The 19,993-nt window shown below is 38.1% G+C and overlaps 1 protein-coding gene across 6 annotated transcripts in view; it reads right to left on the bottom strand.

Moving 5' to 3' along the window:
• Npc1a (Niemann-Pick type C-1a) overlaps positions 1 to 19,993 on the bottom strand; it is a 68,288-nt gene that overhangs the window by 10,937 nt on the left and 37,358 nt on the right. For 5 of the 6 annotated variants that reach the window (XM_073088723.1, XM_073088722.1, XM_073088720.1 and 2 more), the window contains exons 7-22: positions 16,783 to 16,857; positions 14,194 to 14,388; positions 13,230 to 13,508; positions 12,446 to 12,611; positions 11,039 to 11,204; positions 10,206 to 10,467; positions 9,502 to 9,703; positions 8,930 to 9,130; positions 8,547 to 8,718; positions 7,874 to 8,096; positions 7,213 to 7,338; positions 6,115 to 6,324; positions 5,104 to 5,369; positions 4,566 to 4,661; positions 3,680 to 3,880; positions 3,258 to 3,345 (exon numbers count right to left, since the gene is read on the bottom strand). In XM_073088723.1, coding sequence (XP_072944824.1) covers positions 3,258 to 3,345; positions 3,680 to 3,880; positions 4,566 to 4,661; positions 5,104 to 5,369; positions 6,115 to 6,324; positions 7,213 to 7,338; positions 7,874 to 8,096; positions 8,547 to 8,718; positions 8,930 to 9,130; positions 9,502 to 9,703; positions 10,206 to 10,467; positions 11,039 to 11,204; positions 12,446 to 12,611; positions 13,230 to 13,508; positions 14,194 to 14,388; positions 16,783 to 16,857 — 2,928 coding nt within the window. The remainder of the gene's footprint in view (positions 1 to 3,257; positions 3,346 to 3,679; positions 3,881 to 4,565; positions 4,662 to 5,103; positions 5,370 to 6,114; positions 6,325 to 7,212; positions 7,339 to 7,873; positions 8,097 to 8,546; positions 8,719 to 8,929; positions 9,131 to 9,501; positions 9,704 to 10,205; positions 10,468 to 11,038; positions 11,205 to 12,445; positions 12,612 to 13,229; positions 13,509 to 14,193; positions 14,389 to 16,782; positions 16,858 to 19,993) is intronic. The other variant, XM_073088724.1, reaches the window with a different exon arrangement.

The following is a 19,993-nucleotide window of genomic DNA, read 5'->3' as shown; positions in this document are numbered from 1 at the left end:
TTTATGATTTCATTGCTATTTTAAATAAATTATTTGCAATAATAATAAATACACTTTAAAATCGGCTAGTAAGCTCATGGTTATTTTGAAAAAAAAAATTATAATCATGGAAAGAGTTATTCGGTTTTACGGTTCAATTATCAACCTTCCAGTTATTCAAACCTCAAAATTTAGTAATAAAATAAATAAGAAAACTGAATTTATACATCTTCACCAAATATAAGGAATTTCTATATCAAGGTACTTACGATAAGTTGCATTACAATTAAGATACCTACATACGTAAATAATTATATTTCATGCAATTAATACAATTAACAAACTGACTTAACGAAATGTTTTAGAGTCAGGAATTATATTTTTTTCTTATCTAAAACATCTTTTCTATTTCACTTTTTTTATTAAAATTACTGAATTAGATGCAATAAGTTAAGAAAATAATTAATTTTCTTAACCTAGTATATTATTATATTTAAATGCTGTAACATTTATACATACACATCGACTAGGCGTTCTACCGTTCATGTTAATATCCATTAAAATGTTTTCAAGGATAAATGGTGCAATAAGAAATCAAAACTAAGCAACAGATAAATGCTAAGCTACATTTTTGCTTTTAATATGTTAATGCATGCAAGTTAAGGCATACAACATACAATTAAAACATAATAGAAAAAAGTTATCGGTATTTCAATACTAACACCCTTTTAGGGTCATAGCTCGCACATTTAAAGGGTTTGTCCAAAAAAATAAATTCAAAAGCATGCTAAAGTAACCATGGATGTGCTAATTGACTAATTTTGAGAATGTTAAAACTAGAAAGCTATGAACTTTTTGACTGAAACGAAATCTATATTGTTACAGACTTTTATTATTATAGAGCTTTATCAGGTTAATGGGTTATGGACTATTTACTAGACATTTCTATATAATTATTAACTAAATATAGCCACGTTTCGCTGTGGCAGTCGCATATTAAGTATTAGGTTTCATACTAGACTGAAAAATTACAACATTCTTCTAAAGAATGAAAAATTATGTACAAAAAGTTTTTAATTTATGCATAGACTATTTTTCAAAATTTTCAGACAAAAGCATACGAAAGACTTTTTTTACTTTATTTTTTTTATATTTGCAACCAAATTTGAAAAAAGAACACATTCACACACACGAGCACATGCACACAATCCGAATCAAAGGAAAACTTAAATATAAAATCGAACATCATAAATTATGTAACTCTCGTAAAAACGACTCCATATAAAAAGCTGTATATAAATATGAATAATCTTACCTTTTCATGTTAGTAGAATAGATAATGGTTAGTAGCTACAATGAGACACGGTTGTTAGTTAGCAAACCGGCACCACTCGAAAATAATAACAATCCTTTATGGTCACGCAATCGTAATCAGAAGCCATTTTTCATTTAAAAGTAAAATAAATTTTAGTTAAGTAACACACTTTTTCAACAACAGTAGAAACCGGTTATAACGACATCGTTTATACCTAAGGATCGGTTATAAAAAACCGAATAGCGAGAACATTACGTATTTTTTTACCATTTATATCATACCTATCGATTTTTACTTAAATGTTTATTAAGATTTTAAAAAAAAACTAGAAAAGTACAATATTAATTCATATTTAAATATATTAATTATCATAACGACTACCGTATATAACGGGTGTGCGTTTTATAAATATCGTTATAACCGGTTTTCATATTAAGGTAAATATATAAGTCACATATTTATAACAACTTTTATAAAGTTACATTTTTTACTAATATTTATGAGGCGTAAAATATGTATTTTGTAATTATCTACACTATCTATTCATGTTATTTTATTATGTAGATAATAAGCTTGTCTATATAAAACAAAGGAGGCGACCACTTTATTATATAGAACTAAATAACGCACATTAAATTATATTATGTAAATTGTATTCGTTTTCAGTATATTTTTTTAAACTGAAAATTAAAGAAGCGATTACGATTATCATGATTCCAAAGGAAAAAATCAAAAGGCGAAAATAAAAAGGCGAATCAAATTAGTAAGGCTAAAATTATAATGAATAACATAAATTGAACTAAAGTGAAAATATAACCAAAACATATATGAATACGACCTAATAAAAATAATAATATCCAGTTATATTAATTTATAAATGGTCCAATATACAAAAGGCGAAATAAGACGAGATGTGCAAAAAAAAACAATGTAAAACAGAAAAAAAAACAAAAAATAGACAAAATAAACGCATGCAGAGATTCTTATATATTCATCGAAGGTAGAATATAAATTGAATGTGAAATGTGGTAGCATTATATATGTAGAAACAAAATTATATGTGTGAGCAGAAAAGTAGGTTAAAATCAAATTTACCAATTGATAGTGTAATAAAAAAAATACGTGTGGCACTCGGAGACTGCCGCGGTAAAGCTATTGCATAGCATTTTTTATCAACTTATGCAATTACAATTATATATTTATTTTATTTATGCAGTATGCAAAAAGTCATTAACCCGTCAACTGGCGTGTGCGCCCCGGGGCGCACAGATCGCTACTAAAAAGTATCACCGCTGTGCCAGTCGGAGTGGGGGGTGTTAGGTTCTTTCGTTACGGAATTTCTGGATTCGGTCTCCACGCTCAAGGCCCGCGATAGAAGCTATGCAATAGCTTATAATAAATATGTAGATATATATGGGATATAATAATTAATCCTTATTTATGTGAATTCCACACCACTAATGTATATTATGTAATGAGTTTTGTTTTTAAAATGAAGTGATAAAATTGACATATGAAATCGTATGTAATCCTTTATGTACAACTTTCAGCACACATTCAAACATCTCGTACACTGTTGATTTAAAATAATGACTGTAACATACATATGTGTAAGCCTGTGTGTATGGTTGTGTCTATCCATAGGGATGCATTTTTTTAATTACACATTTTTCTAATTTCTCTCTCTGACTGTGTGTGTTCTCTATATCTCCCTCTTTCTGTTTGTATGTATTTCTTTGTCTATCTGCCCGTCTCTCTCTTACTTCTTCTATGTATACACCACTTCCTGTCTATTCTATATGTATGTGTGTGTGCGTACGTGTATGTGTATGTCTCTCTCTCTCTCTCTCAGTGTGTGTTTGTGTGTGTGTCTGAATGAGTATGTGCATGTGTGTGTGTGTGTGTGTGTGTGTGTGTGTGTGTGTGTGTGTGTGTGTGTGTGTGTGTGCGTGTGTGCACTCACCGATATAGCTGAGCAGCACGGGCAGGAAGATGAGTCCGTGTGCGGCGCCGATCAGCACGATGCCCATGTACATGCGGAAGTAGAACACCTGCCGGCACAAGGCGGTTAATGTTATACATGGCTTATCTTATATCAGTTTGATGGAGATATAAGTTAATTTTAAGGCTTAAAATTCATGCCAGCGTTTATTATCCGCTTCCGCGCACAGACGTGCAATTACAGGACTCGCTCACGCTAAAACTTTACCGCTAGTGGTAGTTAAGATATAGTATGCCTCACTCGAAAGATCTAGCGAGGATAACAATCTTATTGAAATTGGTATGGATAATACACTGAAGGTCGTTGGATCCGGTACCCCTCCCCATTCGCTCCGCTCACGCTGAAATTTTAAAGTCAGTGACTTGTGTTGTCGCTAGACTCACCTGGAAGATCTGACTCTTAGCGGTCGCGAGCACGACGATCCCGCCGAACTTGGTGAGCGTGATGCCGGAGAGCACGGCGGGCCCGGTGCGCGCGGCGGCGGCCGAGGCGCGCGCCACCCGCCCGGAGCCCGCGCCGCCGCACACGCTGAAGCTGTGCACCAGGTGCGAGCAGAACTCCACCGAGATGCCCACCGCCATCACCTGGTGGGAGGGACATTTATATGTATTAACTCTTAGAGATCAAAATTGAACTATGGAACATTGCGCGTTTACATTTACCATCAGTGATCATAATAAACCATAATTATAAATAAAATAAAAAAGCAATATTTTTTTACATCACAAGAACACAAGAGAACTGAGTTTGAAAACTAGATAATTATTACAAAAAAAAAAACACTTTTTGAAACACAAAGATACAAAAAAAAAACGGAATTTATAAACAAGATAAATAATTATTATAAAAAAAAAACAATTTTCAAAACATAAAAACACGAAAGAACCAAATTTATAAACAAGATAAAAAACCAAAATAGACTACTTAAAAATGTAACTTATATTACTTCCACAATTAAGACGAAACCAACGAACGACACATCATAAGTTAAAAATCTTTCACGCCATATGGGCTGCAGAGTGTACCCAAAAATTAAACATAAATAGTATAAATACACTCGAAAAATATCATCATTCACAGTCATAATAAACAAGAAAATAATTAGATATTAATTCTAAACTAAAAGCAAATCAAATTACATGTAATACTTCGGAACCCGCAATAGATATCTAATACTTCAGAATCCGCAGTATAATCCATTTTTTTTTTATATTTTCGATCGCAATATATTACAAACTGATCTATATTTTATATATCTAATAAACTTACCAAATTAACAAGTGATACAGCATTAAGACTGATGCCCCACCAGTACATAAGACCACCCAAGTTGACAACGATCATCGTAATGGTTACCACCACCACCTGAAAACAAGGTAACTTTAAGTTCACATTTTATTCACTTTTTAATACTTTTTATATTATAAGTATAAAATCCACTTAATGATAAGTAATTATTGCCACTAATGTTTATCTATAACCTTCTCCATATAGATCAGGATTTACCAGAAGCAAATCACAGATGCATTGTCACCCCTGAGGATTAAAACATTCGCCTCATAGGCAAGGTATCCGGTATTCACACCCTCTTTTTGAAACGTATAACTTTACACCAGAAATGTTTTTGACGGTGGTACGGCGGTACCCATATCGAACTAAAGTGGCACTACCACCTTTCAAATTGTACCGTACCGTTACCGTAAGGTGAAGACGTATGCTCAAGGCTATTTAGTTTTTACAGACGCGGGAAAACAATGTCCAGCAGTGGACAAAGCTACATAACATTCGGTACAAACACTATACTAACCAGCGCGGAGAACAAGTCAAAACCCATCAGCACGAAGGTGACAACGAATATCGAGAGCACCGAGATGCCCATAGACTTCAGCGTATCCGGCCACATGGTCAGATACTGCTCGTAGAACACATAGAACACGGAGTATGGGAACACGGTGACGGTTGAGTTCCGGCCGGAGGCGCGTTGGAGGGTCTCCGTGAGGCTCGCGGAGACCACGCGAGCGGCGCGAAGGGCGGAGTAGTAGTCCGAGCTCGTCTTCAGGACCGTGTGGTACGCTGTTGATGGTTAGAAAGGGTTTATTAAATTACAGATACTGCAGGTGACTGGTATTGTTTAGTAAAATAAAATTTTAGTATTATAAATGTTTACTTTAAGAAAAAAAAATAGTCCAGTGATAATTTTGTTTTTAGTTCATTTCATTGTTTTAAGCTTATTTTTTTGGTTTAAAAATGTCTTAAATAAATAAACGTTTGGATATTTATATCTGTATTGTTGGCGTTCAGTTTTATTTTTCAATGCATTGCCTTGTTTTATATTCTATGTAGATACAAACATGTTTAAATTTTAAATAAACAAAGATAATACCAAAGTAATTATTACTTTCTTAAACTAGATGGCACTGGTAACAATCAAAAGGAAATAAAATATTATGTCATACATGCAATTTCCTCCCATATTTAGAATACATTCTTATTTGTTTTCTCCAACGCATCAACTGAATAACAAAACAATTAACAAATATATAAATATTTTAAGATCGATACAATTGCAATGTTATTTATTTGCTATACAAAAATTAACCTTATTCCTCACGAACGAATCATAAGACAAAAATAAAAAAGAGCCAAACGTAGACACTCACCCTGATAGTAAGTAGCACCAACGGTAGCCAGTTTGCCATCGGCCTTATAATTGACCGCGTGTCCATATGCCGCGTGGCCCGCCTTAGGACAGCCATCCGTGGGCCCGTCGGAATCTCCACAGAAAAGTACGAATAAAGATCCAACTGTAGACACTCACCCTGATAATAAGTAGCGCCGACTGTGGCCAGCTTGCCGTCGGTCTTATAGTTAACCGCGTGTCCGTACGCCGCGTGTCCCGCCTTGGGGCAGCCGTCCGTGGGCCCGTCGCGCAGGAAGAACGGCACGTACCGCCGGAACTCCTCCGCCGCGGGCCGTTGCTCCGGCGCCTCTAGCGAGATGTTGCACGACACACAACCCCCACCGTTGTCTGTATATAGAAAACAAGTTTACAAATGTGCAAATGGAAAATGTTGACACCCCCTTTCCCCCATGTAAGGGAACGTAAGATTTTTCAAACCCCTCTCTCATTCTTATGCTAAAATTCCATTTCGTTTTTTGGTTATATAAAGGAGAAAAGTGTAAAAATATGGAAGCATTTTCTATCGTTACTTATCCATCCTAATGTTCTGAGAGCTGGCACCAATTTTTCAGTAGATATTTGAGGCAAGCTGGAAACTTATCACATACCTCTCCTATTTCACCGCAACATGAAACCCAAAATATTTCTTTCCCAAAAATACATTTGAGACAATTTGCCATTTTTATATGTTATAGTGTAATGTTTATTAAATAAAAATAATAATAAGGGGTTTTATCATTGCCAGACGCGTGCAAAAATATTTCGCAAATTAAAATTAAAAAAAATATTTGAGACGTATTCATAATTAAAAATAAGATTTTCAATAACACAGATCATTTTGCTGGGACTTATTCATATTAAATTAATATTCTAACAAAATTTGGGGTTGAATTAGCCCCGCTACTACCAGCCAGGTTTATAATTCCGTGTCGGGGTATAACAGGAGAGGTATATGACAAGCTTTCAGCTTGCCTCAAGTACCTACTCAAAAATTGGTGTCAACTATCCTTCTTATAATTAATTTTGTTCCAAAATAATTTCAATTTATTTATTTTAAAACAGTTTGCGAGATTACAGCTTGCGCCAATGCCTCACAGACGCAATAGTAGCACAAATAAACTTAAGATAAACATAAAATATAAAAATTACAAACGAGCACAGTCATAAAAAAATACATTTTAAAATAAAATAAAATAAAAACAAATATATGATATAACTTATGTGGTTGCTACTCACTGGGACAGAAGCTGCCGTCGTTGGGATGTTTCTTACAGCAGCCGGGCGAGGCGCTCCACTCTAAATAGTCGTCGAGCCACGAGTTCGGCGGCTGCGCTATGTACGTCACGTTCGACTGGTGGTACGCTGGAAACATTATTATTATATCAACGGCTTTATATGGATACCGGCAACATATTCAATGTTGATAAATCAACTCACATAATATACAAATATGTATATATACAATATATTTAATTATATTTTTTTTTATCATAATAAGCATTAGGATTGCTAAATTTATAAGTCTTTTTATAATATAGTTTATAATATAATGATGGTAAGTGAAGGTGGTAGAACCCTCTGTGGTTCGACTCCGCAGCACCACCGCTACACTTATTTCTGCTTAATAACAGCAGTGTTAAACGCTTCTGTGTTTTGGTTTGAAGCGTGTGGTAAAGGAGACGTATCCGAGGCGTTCCAGCATAGGTCTCAGGGCTAGCGGCGCATCTGTAGCCGATCTCGGGTATAAATCTAATCCTATCTGGGGTTGATTACAGATGTCCATGGGCGGCAGTAGCCAGTTACCATCAGGTTGACTGCATGCGCGTCTGCTACTCCTATATTATAAGAAATCATTGACTATTTTATATTCAGTATTCTATCCATAGTAAAATCTCACCAGAAAACAATTGTAACGAGAGGCTGTCGTTCCTACAGAACCGAGTGCTACATATCAAGTTCTGGGTGTTCTTGTCGGAGTAGTCAAGACCCTCGGTGACCACGAAGTAGACAGGCGGGCCGATGTTCAGGTATTTGTTCAGGTACTGGAAGTACTTCAGCTGGAAGCTGTCCTGCGGCATCGACAGCTCCTGGTCGAGACCTATGTCGATGTGCGGCGCCACCTGGTGTCGGAAAAATACAATTAAACGTAACGTAACGTATGGAACGTACTCAAACTGAGAAACACAAAAGTGTTATGGTAATATCAAAAACTTAAGCATTTATTCTTACTTTAAATGCATACAACCAATTACATACGAGTTGCTTTTAACTAAATATCTCTATATTTACGCATCGTAGGCTAACTCTACATTTCACAGCATTCCGTGGTAGTAAAAACGCAACGTCACGTCGGCAAACAGACGTCTGCTCCCCCTTCGCGCATGAATCAACTATCAAACGGAATATAGTGCGCATGTTGCGCAAGCTGACACAGCGGCCGCGGCACACACTCACCGCTATGGAGGTGCAGAGCCAGGCGAAGAACACCACCATGACGGCGGCGCGCACGCCGCGCAGCATCAGCGCCGGCACGTACACGTGGCGGCACAGCGGCCGCGGCACACACTCACCGCTATGGAGGTGCAGAGCCAGGCGAAGAACACCACCATGACGGCGGCGCGCACGCCGCGCAGCATCAGCGCCGGCACGTACACGTGGCGGAACAGCTTCTGCAGCGCGCTCTCGCCCGCGCCCGCGCCCGACTCCGCCTTCGACCCCGCCACGCAGCACATCACGTCGAACCTGACACACAAAACCTTCATTAAATACCGTTTAAAATATACAGATTTAGTGTAAAACTTATAAACATATACATTATGTTGAACACACGGTCAATAAGTTATCAATTGCGTCGAATCTGCTAAATCACACATTTATTGCGTCATACCTTGTCAATCAGAATTTACTCGCACACCGCGCCCAGGAAGACACACTGGCTCCTTCCACTACGCACCTGTTGGCCTCCTGGCGGCGCATGTCGAGCGCGAGCAGCGCCACGAAGCCGGTGACCTGCAGCAGGAAGTCCACGGCGAGCGCGGCGCCCGCGTACAGCGCGAACGCGCGCACCGCCGGCATGTCGCTCAGCGCGCCCAGGAAGAAGCACACCGACTCCGACACCGACGTCAGGAACATTGACGGACCCACGTCGCCCAACCTGCACAAAAGAGCCAACGTGATTTATATGTTGGTTGACAAGTGGAATGTATCAGAACACTTTCAATATATGTGCAGTAAATAAAAAAAATACCAGCGTAATTTATTTTTATTTTATTTAGTTCACAAATGGAATGTAACACAACACTTTAAATATATCTGAAATAAATAACACTACTACAGCGTGTATTCTACAAACAAAAAACAGAGCTTACAAAATGTCAAAATTACATTTAACAAAAAAAACTAATTTCAATTAATTAATATTAAATATATTTTAAATAACATAGATATAACATACAGACCGCGCGCGGACTCAATAAAGTATTTCTTTAAACTAATTTAACGTAAGAAAACTTAGAAAAAACTCACGTCTTCCCAATATGATCAGCGATGGTCTGATCCGGTCGGCGGGGCTCCCGTTGGCTGCTCTGCACCAGGATGAAGATGTTGTCCACGCCCACAGCGAGCACCAGGAACGGGATCACCTCCACGATGATCAGCGTCGCCGATACGCCCGCGTAGCCGAATATACCCACGGAGCAGAGGACTGACGCCAGCACAATTAGGACACCTGCGGAGTACCGATCCCACATGTTATTTATTTTTAATATCAAAGTACCATGCATGTAGTCCTACTGATGAAGTGTTTACTGCCGCTCAAAGACATCTATAATCAACACTATAATTACTCATGAGGTCGACCTCAGACGTATCCTGTACCCTCAGTACCCTCAGACGTAAGTATGGCTCCCTTGCCACACTCTTCACAACAGCGCTTAAAATTGCTGTTATCAGACAAAAATAGTTGTGACGTTAGTAAAGTTGAATCACCAATTCAAAATCGATACAAATAGACCTCCAGTACATCCAATACATGTGTGGCAGAGCTGTGAAGAACATTTATTCTATTTGGAGTAAGTCACAGATGTCAATGGACGGCATTGGCTACCTACTATCAGGTAGACTGCACTGGCGCCTTCAACTCGTGATGGATGCAACTAAAGTATAACCAATGCGACGCTCACGTGACTAGAAATGCGTCAATGACTAACTAACAGTGTAGAGCGACTCACCGCCCAGTCCCAGCGTGATCTTGCTGTCAATCAGCATCCTGGCACACGTGGTGAACCGGCCGAGCGCGATGGCGATATACGCGAACATGATGAAGTACGACACGAGGATGGTGGAGACGTCAGAGTGGCTCCCGCGGTCCAGCTCGTCCTCGATAGACCGCTCCGACGTGAACGCGATGTCCATGTACGAAGGCATTTCCTTCTCGGTGTAGTTCTTCATGAAGTTTATGAACGTCTCCTCCCAATCGAGCGCCGGTTTCAACTGAGGGATACAAAAATTTAAATTAAAAAACATTTTTTATGTTTTTAATGAGATTACTAAACCAACCCCGTATAACAAGAATAGAATACGTAAATAAGTTGAAATAAAAAAGGCATGTATGTATACTTACGTAATATGTATGTTATACTTCTTTAGGGTATTAAGTAAAAAAACGGTGCATGAATCAATGCGTATATGGACAAGAAGTAAAACCTATAAAGTATAAAGTATAGGTATCTATACGATACCTATCGTGTCGTTTTTAGGGGTCTGTGTTGTGACAACTCATAATTTACTTACTAATGTGCCCACATTCGTGCTATCTAAAAACCCCTCTTTCCTCGATCGACCCTAAATCTGGTAGGTAACATGTATATTTCTCGTAGGTAGAGTCCGCGCCAAACTTCTAGTCGCTGTGAATATATTAAGTAGTCGCGTCGCAACAGGAAATTGTAGATTCAATTCAACTTCAGATCGGACTAGAAGTTAGGCACGGCCTATAACATCGTCAAGTCGTGGCCCGGTGGTAGCGCGTGGTGTAGCCGAGCTGCTCCCGGGCGCGAGGCCGTACCTGCAGCTTGTCGTGGCGGTTGTTCACGAGGAAGGTGAGCAGCAGCGCGGTGGCCCGGTGGTAGCGCGTGGTGTACCCGAGCTGCTCCCCGGGCTTCAGGAAGCCGCCCAGCGACGCGGCCGGTATGGACGGTGGCCTCCCACTCTCCAGGCAGGTGTACGGGTTCCTGGCGATACCGCGTTTTGTTAGTAAGACTATACTATTGACTGAATTAAAATTCAAAATATTCGACTATGATGTTTTGCAAGTGACATATGAAGTGAATGGTATTATTTTTAACAAAAATCGAAACACGCGATACAACGCCGTGTCGTGGAAATCTACGACGCCGTATCACGCGTTTGTGTGTCTATGGATATTTCAATTTAATTTGTAACAAATTTCAAAAAAGTGGTTCTGTATTCGACCGGTATGTATGTAAGTTTATATGATTGTCTATACTCTGATTCATAATTAGGTGTCCAAAATGTAAACAAAGGTGTTGACCTATCAAGAAAATACGTTAGAAATAGTAGTTTATATTTTTGTCGATATTAAAGTAATACAACTATAATAAAATAATAATCTAAATAAATTAAGATTAATTCACATTTTCTAATATTTATATCACCTCAATTTCGTTCCATACAGTAATAATAATAAAAAACAAAGTTTATGGTAGAAAATTAAAATGTGATCATGGTAACACAATCGGAATCCAAGACATTTCCGGTCCTGTCATTTTTAAGTTTCGTAACTGATATTATTCATTTTCGTGATTGTGATCGAATTTTAATGTTTTCTCGTTTACATAACGCGTTTTTTAAATTGTGTATATTTGTTAAATTTTCGTTTTGTGTTGAGTTTGTTAAAGTTTTAGTTTCTTGTTAATTTTGACAGTGACATTTGTTTGTTTACATTTTGGACACCTAATTATGAATCAGACTATACGCAAGTAGCGGGTCGAGGGGAGGGGACTGCGGCCAACGACCGCGCACCGGGGGCATTGACCTCACCGGCGGGCGGGGCAGTGCGCGAACATACCGCGGCGCAGACGCACGTTCGACCGTTTCACAATTTGTAACGATTTTATTATATTATATCGCTCTTACCAAGACCGGGTTTTATTCCTGCGCAACATCGAGCCAACTTGCTCTCCGATCATGATGATATGTTTGTATGTAAGTTTATATGGTTTTATTAATGATTTTATTATTATGATTATATGTTCGCCATTTCCTCGAAAACTACTGATCCAAATTGGATGGGGTTTTGATTATTAGGCTTTGAATTTCCAGTACACCATATATAATACTACTGACTTTCGAAGTTATATTAAGAATACAGACAGATATTCAAGGGCGACAGCAATCAAAACGTTACTGGTTCGTTTAATACTTTTAAGTTATTTATTAAAACAAAACTAACTTCGAACAATCGAGGACCCTCTGTAGGTATAAATTGTCCTCGGCCTGCCCTTCGAAGTCGTCCATGTCCTCCCACCAGCCGAAGACCGACTGCACCGTGCACTGCTCGGGGTCCAGCGGCGCGAAGCAGATGTCCTGCAGCCGCGTACCGTTCTCACCCACCAGCGCTGTGTACAAACAATCATAAGTATATCAATAATAATAAAAGATAATAAAAAAAGTTGTTAATGAAAGTGAGTGTGATCTTACGTACACACTATGTGCGGAAGAAGTTATACTTCTGAAGGGTATTTAATAAAAAATAATTAAAATAATGTGCGTGTTGCAGTCGTGTATCGTTCGCACCCATGAGCGCTGTGTTCAAACGATCGTTACTAAAAATGTTACTAATGAACGCAAGTGTGTATGTATGTATGCACTACGTAGAAGTTATACTTCTGTGTCGTATTTAATAAAAATCAATAAAAAAAGAGTGCGCGTATATTATGCGTATGTGTGCGTATTGATACACGCAGTCATTTTCATGTATATACCTACGCAAGAAGCAAAACTATTACAAACCAAAAAAGACTACAAAATCATTAGTACGTATGATGTTGTGTCGTGTCTTATTGCGTTGTCGTGTAATATCACAACTAAAAATAAAAATAAAAACTTTTCTTATCTTATCTTTTCTGCGAAACTTGCACCATTTACTAGGTAAATTTGTCGATGTCGATTTAATAACAAATATTAACTATCACAATTTTCCGAAACGCCTAAAATTAGCTTCAAAAGCGACTCACCCTTAATCCGCTCCTCCAGCTTCATCACTTCGAGCATGAAGGTGTAGTTGAACACCGGTCCGAAGGTGTAGTTGCCGTTGCTCCCTTCGTACTCTATGTCGGGCAGGCCCTTGGACGTGATGATGATCATCTCGGTGCGGTAGAAGGGCTCGAAGTGCGAGTCGAAGTACTCCCGCTCCATGCGAGCGCGGGATGTTGGTGAGGCCCACAGCTCCACCGGGTTCGTGGTCACGATCATCTCCGTCACGCCGTAGCCGAGGGACGCCACGAAACATGCCACTGTGGAATAACAATCATTAATACGATTCTCTATCATGAAACACGCACGTCTCTGTGAAATACCAATTATATGTAGTATAGTATTGTACGGTTCCACCAAGTAACAAATGAGCTTGCAGACCGCCTAATGGTAAGTGACTTCTACCGTACATGGACATCGGTAATCAACCTCAGATAAGATTAGAATCTTACCATGATGTCGGGCACAGATGCGCCACTACCCCTGAGGACTAAGTTAGAATTCCGGGGAAAAGTATGTCTCTACCACACCCTTCGAACCAAAACACAACAGCTCTTAACACTGTTGTTATTAAGACAGAAGATGTGGCGGTGGTGCCCCAAGAATCAAACTTCAGGGGGTTGACAACCTCCATAAAAGTTTACAAAGATGTGTCAATTGTCTAACTACTATCATAGTCCACGCCGAACTGCTAGTCCGCTTCGAATATAGAAACAAGTCGCGTCGCAATAGCAAATTGTAGATATTAGCGGGACAAAGACAGCGCGGGACCCCTCCCGGCACCCTCCGCTGCCCGCTCTCGCCCGCGGGGACATAGCTGCGTTAGTGTGCTCTTACGTTACGGAGTATATGCTAACTAAACCTGCACGCAAAAACTTTAGAGCGGACCAGAAGTTTAGCACGGACTATACTAATGTATCGTACAAGTGTATCGGCATCACTCACCGAGAAACAGTACAAGCCAAGGCCTCGAGGCCATGATGACGCCCCACCACTGGAAGAAGTCCTCCAGCTTGGTCTCGGTCTCAGCGCCGAGCTTCTCGAAGAACGTCGCCTCACCAACGCCATCTGGCTGATCGATCGACCAACCAGTCCCCGCGGCGTTAGTCGGCAACTCCGCGTTGGTTTCCGACACGACACCTGGATAATATCAAGGTACAATTAATATATTAATAAAGATGGTACAACACTACAGTACTGACCATCCCACTGGCTACTACCGATTGACCTGGCAACTTTAGCGATTAAGTAACTGTTGAGGCGACCATCAAAACTGCTGTCAATATACTCAACGACTTTATTTAGTGGTTTATTTATTTAGTGGCGTATGCAACTATGCAGACGCGTAAAGGAATGACTTTTGACAGAGTTTTCAAGTAATATCATACTTGTACCATTCGTCGGTCGTTCAACAAAATGGACGCAGCTAAGCAACTTTTCAGTAGATTAAACAACAAGTTGGTATCTTAGCTATTACTCTTGTTACAAGTTGATATCTTAGCTTTAGCTATTACTCAAGTGATAGTAGCCAATGGACGGTCAGAATAAAACACACATCAAGCCTGTACCCTTAATATGAGTTTTTCAGTTCTGATGCTGTCCGTTGGGGGCGCTGATTGGAAATGTATGGGCAAATACGTAAACAAATACAAATACAGTCATTTTTGTACAAACGTAAAAACTCATACGAAGGATACTGATCGGAGTGATACACATGAACAGTCGCAACATTTGAACAACAAAACGCACACATCTAAAACTTGTACACAAAACATAATGAATGTTCTAACATCACTTAATGTTCGGCGTTATATTTAAAACACATCTAAAAGCTCAATTTTCCCGTATTTTGGGGGTATTTTCCGATTGTTATACATAGCGTTCGAAAGATATGTTACATCTAAATTATAGATTGCATGCATCAGAATATAACAATGGAATGTGACGTCACAAATAAGACATTTACTCAAGACAATACAATACAATATAGAGACATGAGATACTGACACATTTGACTCTCTTTCAGCAGAGCGGTTGACTAAACAAAATATGAGTTGTGGAAATACCGTTGAATTATAATTAACTCTGTAAACAGTTTAGTATAGAAGTTTAAATTAATTATAGTCAAACAAATGTTTTTTTCCAAAATGTAGTTATAAATTCATAATCTGAATCGATCATCGGTTGGATAGGAAAATTGGATTAAAAAAAAAAACAGAAATATTGTCTCAGTAAAGCTAATTAATATGTGATTGCTTAATTATGGACAACAGAAAAATCGTAGTAAGCGTAGTGTAAAATAATTTAATAGCCTTTACAAAGCTTACTCAAATACCTATTTACAATGAGAAATTTAATAATTTGTAAAAGAAATTTACTTAAACAACCAATTTTACTTGTTACGAGTCCAACCATTTTTTTTGATACATGTGCAAAATGCAAATCGTGTGCAAAAATGTTAGTAAACAGTTAGTTCAATTAGAGAAGATAAAAATATTGCATGCATATAACATTAGTCCGTGCACAATAAAAATAAAAAATAAATTCTAATATAATATGTTAAAAAATAGGAAAATTTCTTAGGTATTACATTGATATTCAAGCGACAATTTTACAATTACAACTCTTACCAGAAATATGATACATATAATAAAAATAACAATATGGTGCCATAAAAAAAGAGAGATGATACAGCCGTATAAGCAACACTCGTGTACTATGATTCTCGTGTTGATGATTTCAAATGGATACACGAAGCTAGAGATGTGCCGTACTAGAACGTACTCGGGTTGATAAAATTGGAGAGTAAGGCCTCATTTATGTTTACAGACATTGAATGTGCCGTGTCAGACAAAAAAAAAAATTTATACAAATATTTTTTTACAAATATTTTTGACAAATATGCTGCTGCCTAAAGACATTTGTAATCAATCCCAGATAAAATTAGTCCTACCCGAGTTCGGTCACTAGTGTAACTTGTTAGAACTGATCGGTTAAGTATTCCTTGCCCACTCTTCCAACTAGAACAGCAGCGTTTAATACTGCTGTTATTAAGCAGAAATGCAGAAACAGGCGTAGCAGTGGTACCATCGCATTCCACACCACCACAATTTCTGTAGATATAAATAAATGCATCATATTATGGTGTAGGCACAACAGCACAATGTCTCTAAATATTTATGCGCCACAACACTCAATACTCAGCAAAGTATCCAGCATATCTCTAGACACAACATATCGGAAGTAGCGGCAGTGTGTAGTGACAGTGTGTGGCGACACAGTGAGCAGCTACGTGTGTAGCGCAGCGTGAGCGGTGTGCGGCCACACAGTGAGCAGCTACATGTTTAGGGTAGCGTGAGTCGTGTGTAGCCACACAGTGCGCGGCTACGTTCGTACGAAGGCGTGAGCCGTGTGTGGCCACACAGTGAGCGACTACGTGTGTAGGGTAGCGTGAGCGGCTACGTGAGCAGCGCAGCGTGAGCGGTGTGCGGCCACAGAGCGAGCGGCGTGTGTGAGGGCGTGGTGTATACGTACTGGAGCGGTGCGAGTGCAGCGGGCTGGTCTCGGGGCCGCCGCCGCGCCGCGCCGCCGCGCCGCGCGCCCACCCGTCTGCCCGACCACCGCGTTAGTAACGCATACATTACATATCCTATTATATATACACCTACGAGCCTACGCCGAATTTAAACAACTTCCACACAAAACTCTTTATTTACACGCGACAGGGCGTTAGGAGTAGATTCTGACACTGCGCTATAGGGCGCTGATGTGTTGCACTAAGTAGTAAGCGGTCACACGTACGTACATTCGTCAACGCGTAAGTATAGTCCGCGTAAAACTGCTAGTCCGCTGTGAATATAGAAATGAATCGCGTCGCCATAGCAAATTGTTTGACTACATCCGCTCGGAACAACTTCAGAGCGGACTAGCAGTTTGGCGCGGACTATAGTTATGCTAGTATGCAAATTTGTAAAAAAAAATCGACAATCTTCGACGCTAAAGGACAAAAAGGTGACAGAACGCCCTAGCATCGCGTCAGAACGCAATACGCCGTACGCGTTCGCCCCCTGTGTGACCTCTTACTACTAACTCCGCACTAAAAAACTGCATCAAGGTCTACTGCTAGGGCTCTAAGGCTCTGACGTGAGTAAATTTAGCATTGTGTGGCCGATTCTTAAGACTACTTGATGCCCTAAGCAATTAACACTTGTGGGACACCTATCCAGAAGTAAACCAATATCGGTTTTAAATATAAAAAATATATACGATCTTTTGCTATTGCTTAATTTATTTATGAGCTAATCTGGTATTACTATTCGGTATCGCTTTTCACTCATTACTGTTTCCTGACGCATATTTGAATTTTGTACACCTACGAAACACCGTTTTCTTATACCTATATCGGAAGCTGTAACCATCGTTGGTAAATGCAATCTTGCCAATCGGCAAAAGCACTAGTTTTAATACATATTCAAGTCTTTTCACTCCATGTCGAATATAGACGAGTTTATATTGAAAATGGCTTTGGATGCGGCTTAGTTTTCGTATATGTGATTGAAAACGGTTTTCGTAAGGTTATAGGATATCTGGAGTAATATGAATTACCTACAGCTAATAAGGTACCGACTACTATACCGTGTACTATAATAAGGCGTGAGAATAAAATGTTAAACAATAGTAATTTTCAAATTAATCTATAAAATATATTGTACACTTCAAAAATAATTTATGAGAAATCTCAAAATATGTTACAAACTTGTTAGTTACTTAGTTAAAAGAAAACAGTATTTTATTTCATTTCTTAGTTTTTTTTTAAGTCATATTGAAAGTCTGTAATTTACTGAAAATAGTCATTTCATAGAATTAGCACAATTGTGTTTTACCCCACCACCAATATTAAAAATATTATTTTATAAAGAATATTAGTCGAAAATAAACTAAAGTAAATAAAAGTTATCCTTACTAAGAAATATACATACAACCTCATTATACAAATACATACAAAAACAATAAATTTTATAATTGTAATAAGAACCATTATAACGTTAAATAAGAAAAATTGTATGTATGTGTTATTAATTAAAATTATTGTGTGTGTGTGTGTGTGTGTTTGTAAAATATATAAAAACATGCCTTGTTAGTGAGGAAACGTAATAGATTTTTATTGCAAATGTATTTTTAAAACGTATAACTTATAAAATTTACATTATAATATTCAACAAATTTCATTTATATTTCAATAACTGTTTTCGAGGTTTTTATACTATCAAATAAAGCCCTAAATGACAAATTTAGATATGTTTTGGTTTAGTTCTCTTTGTATAATAAATATACTAACATTTCTTCATAACAATTAAATAACCTCAATACTAAGTTGGAATGCCTCGGTAAAGTATGTCTCCCTTACAACACCCTTCAAACCAGAACACAGCAGCCCTTAACATTGTTGTTATTAGGTTAGAATAAATTTAAGGTAATATTGCTGGCGTATATATGCCAGATATTTAGAAAACTTCGATAGCGTGATTCAGAATACTCGTGGCGCCATCTCTTGATGAGTAGCGGGAGGTCGCCACACCAGATTAATCAATTTCTCGATTCCACCTTTTTTAACCAGATCCTAAATGAAACATGTCAATATACATATTACTACCCTCAAAATTTTCATTGCCCGTATTTTGTTAGTTACAAGAAGCGTTATAAAGGTATACCTATAGGTCAGACTTATGGAAACATGTTAAGGCGACATAGGTGTTAAGAGCAGATTTTAAAAGCACTTTGCACTTTAAGTCCCTTTTATAGACAGTACAACTTAAAAAACACATTCAATAACCAAAATACGTATGTATTTCCTGTAATTAATTATGATTTTAATGTGTTACAAAAAAGTAAGCATAATTTGAAATTATGTGATTTCATTAAATATGTGTTTTATTTTAACATTTGTTTGATGGAATTCTTCTTACTATTATAAATTGTTCTAAACAATTCTTGTTAAACATATCAATAACGAAGTTAAGGGGGTTGAAAATCCTTGAATTACCTCAAGAGAAGAATGGTACGGCCGTGCCGCTTCTTTTTCTTAAAATTTTATCCAATCATATTTCCAGTGTTTGTGAAAAAATGAACAAAAACCTGCGTGTGTCAGCACGCGTTTACATTTGTATGTATGTGTGCGTGTACTTTCATATTGATAGTACAATAAATCTGCGTGTGTGCGCGCGTATATAAGTTTGTGTGCGCGCTTGTATAGTCCGCGCCAAGCTACTACTGCGCTCTGAACATAGGAATGAGTCGCGTCGTCATAGCAAATTGTATGACAACACCTGCTCGCAACAACTTCAGGGGGCCTACCACCATCTTTTAAAAACCATCATAATTCAGGAAAGTTTAATTTCCTTTTAAAAACATTAAAATATTCCGTCACACACAGTTGAACAAACTTAAACCCTTATTATTTGTTCGCTTATCCATTGTATAAAACCAACTGATATTGTCATATTTTGATTAAAAAGTTAAATTTCCTGCAAATAAAGTAAAATTGAACTGAAATTGTCATATTTTGCTTAAAAAGTTAAATTTCCTGCAAAAAAGTAAAATTATGATTAAAATAATATTGTTTTAAGAGATGGTAGTAACCCCTCCAGAGCGGACTAGCAGTTTGGGGCGGATTATACGTTTGCGTACGTGTGTTTGTACGTCCGTACCGACGTGTGTACGTGTACGTGTGTAAGTGTACGTGTGT

The sequence above is a fragment of the Epargyreus clarus genome, unplaced genomic scaffold, assembly GCF_041222505.1.
Source record: "Epargyreus clarus isolate Ecla_fem2 unplaced genomic scaffold, WU_Ecla_fem_2.2 ptg000027l, whole genome shotgun sequence".
NCBI lineage: Eukaryota > Metazoa > Arthropoda > Insecta > Lepidoptera > Hesperiidae > Epargyreus > Epargyreus clarus.
This window is presented reverse-complemented; position numbering and strand designations above follow the sequence as displayed.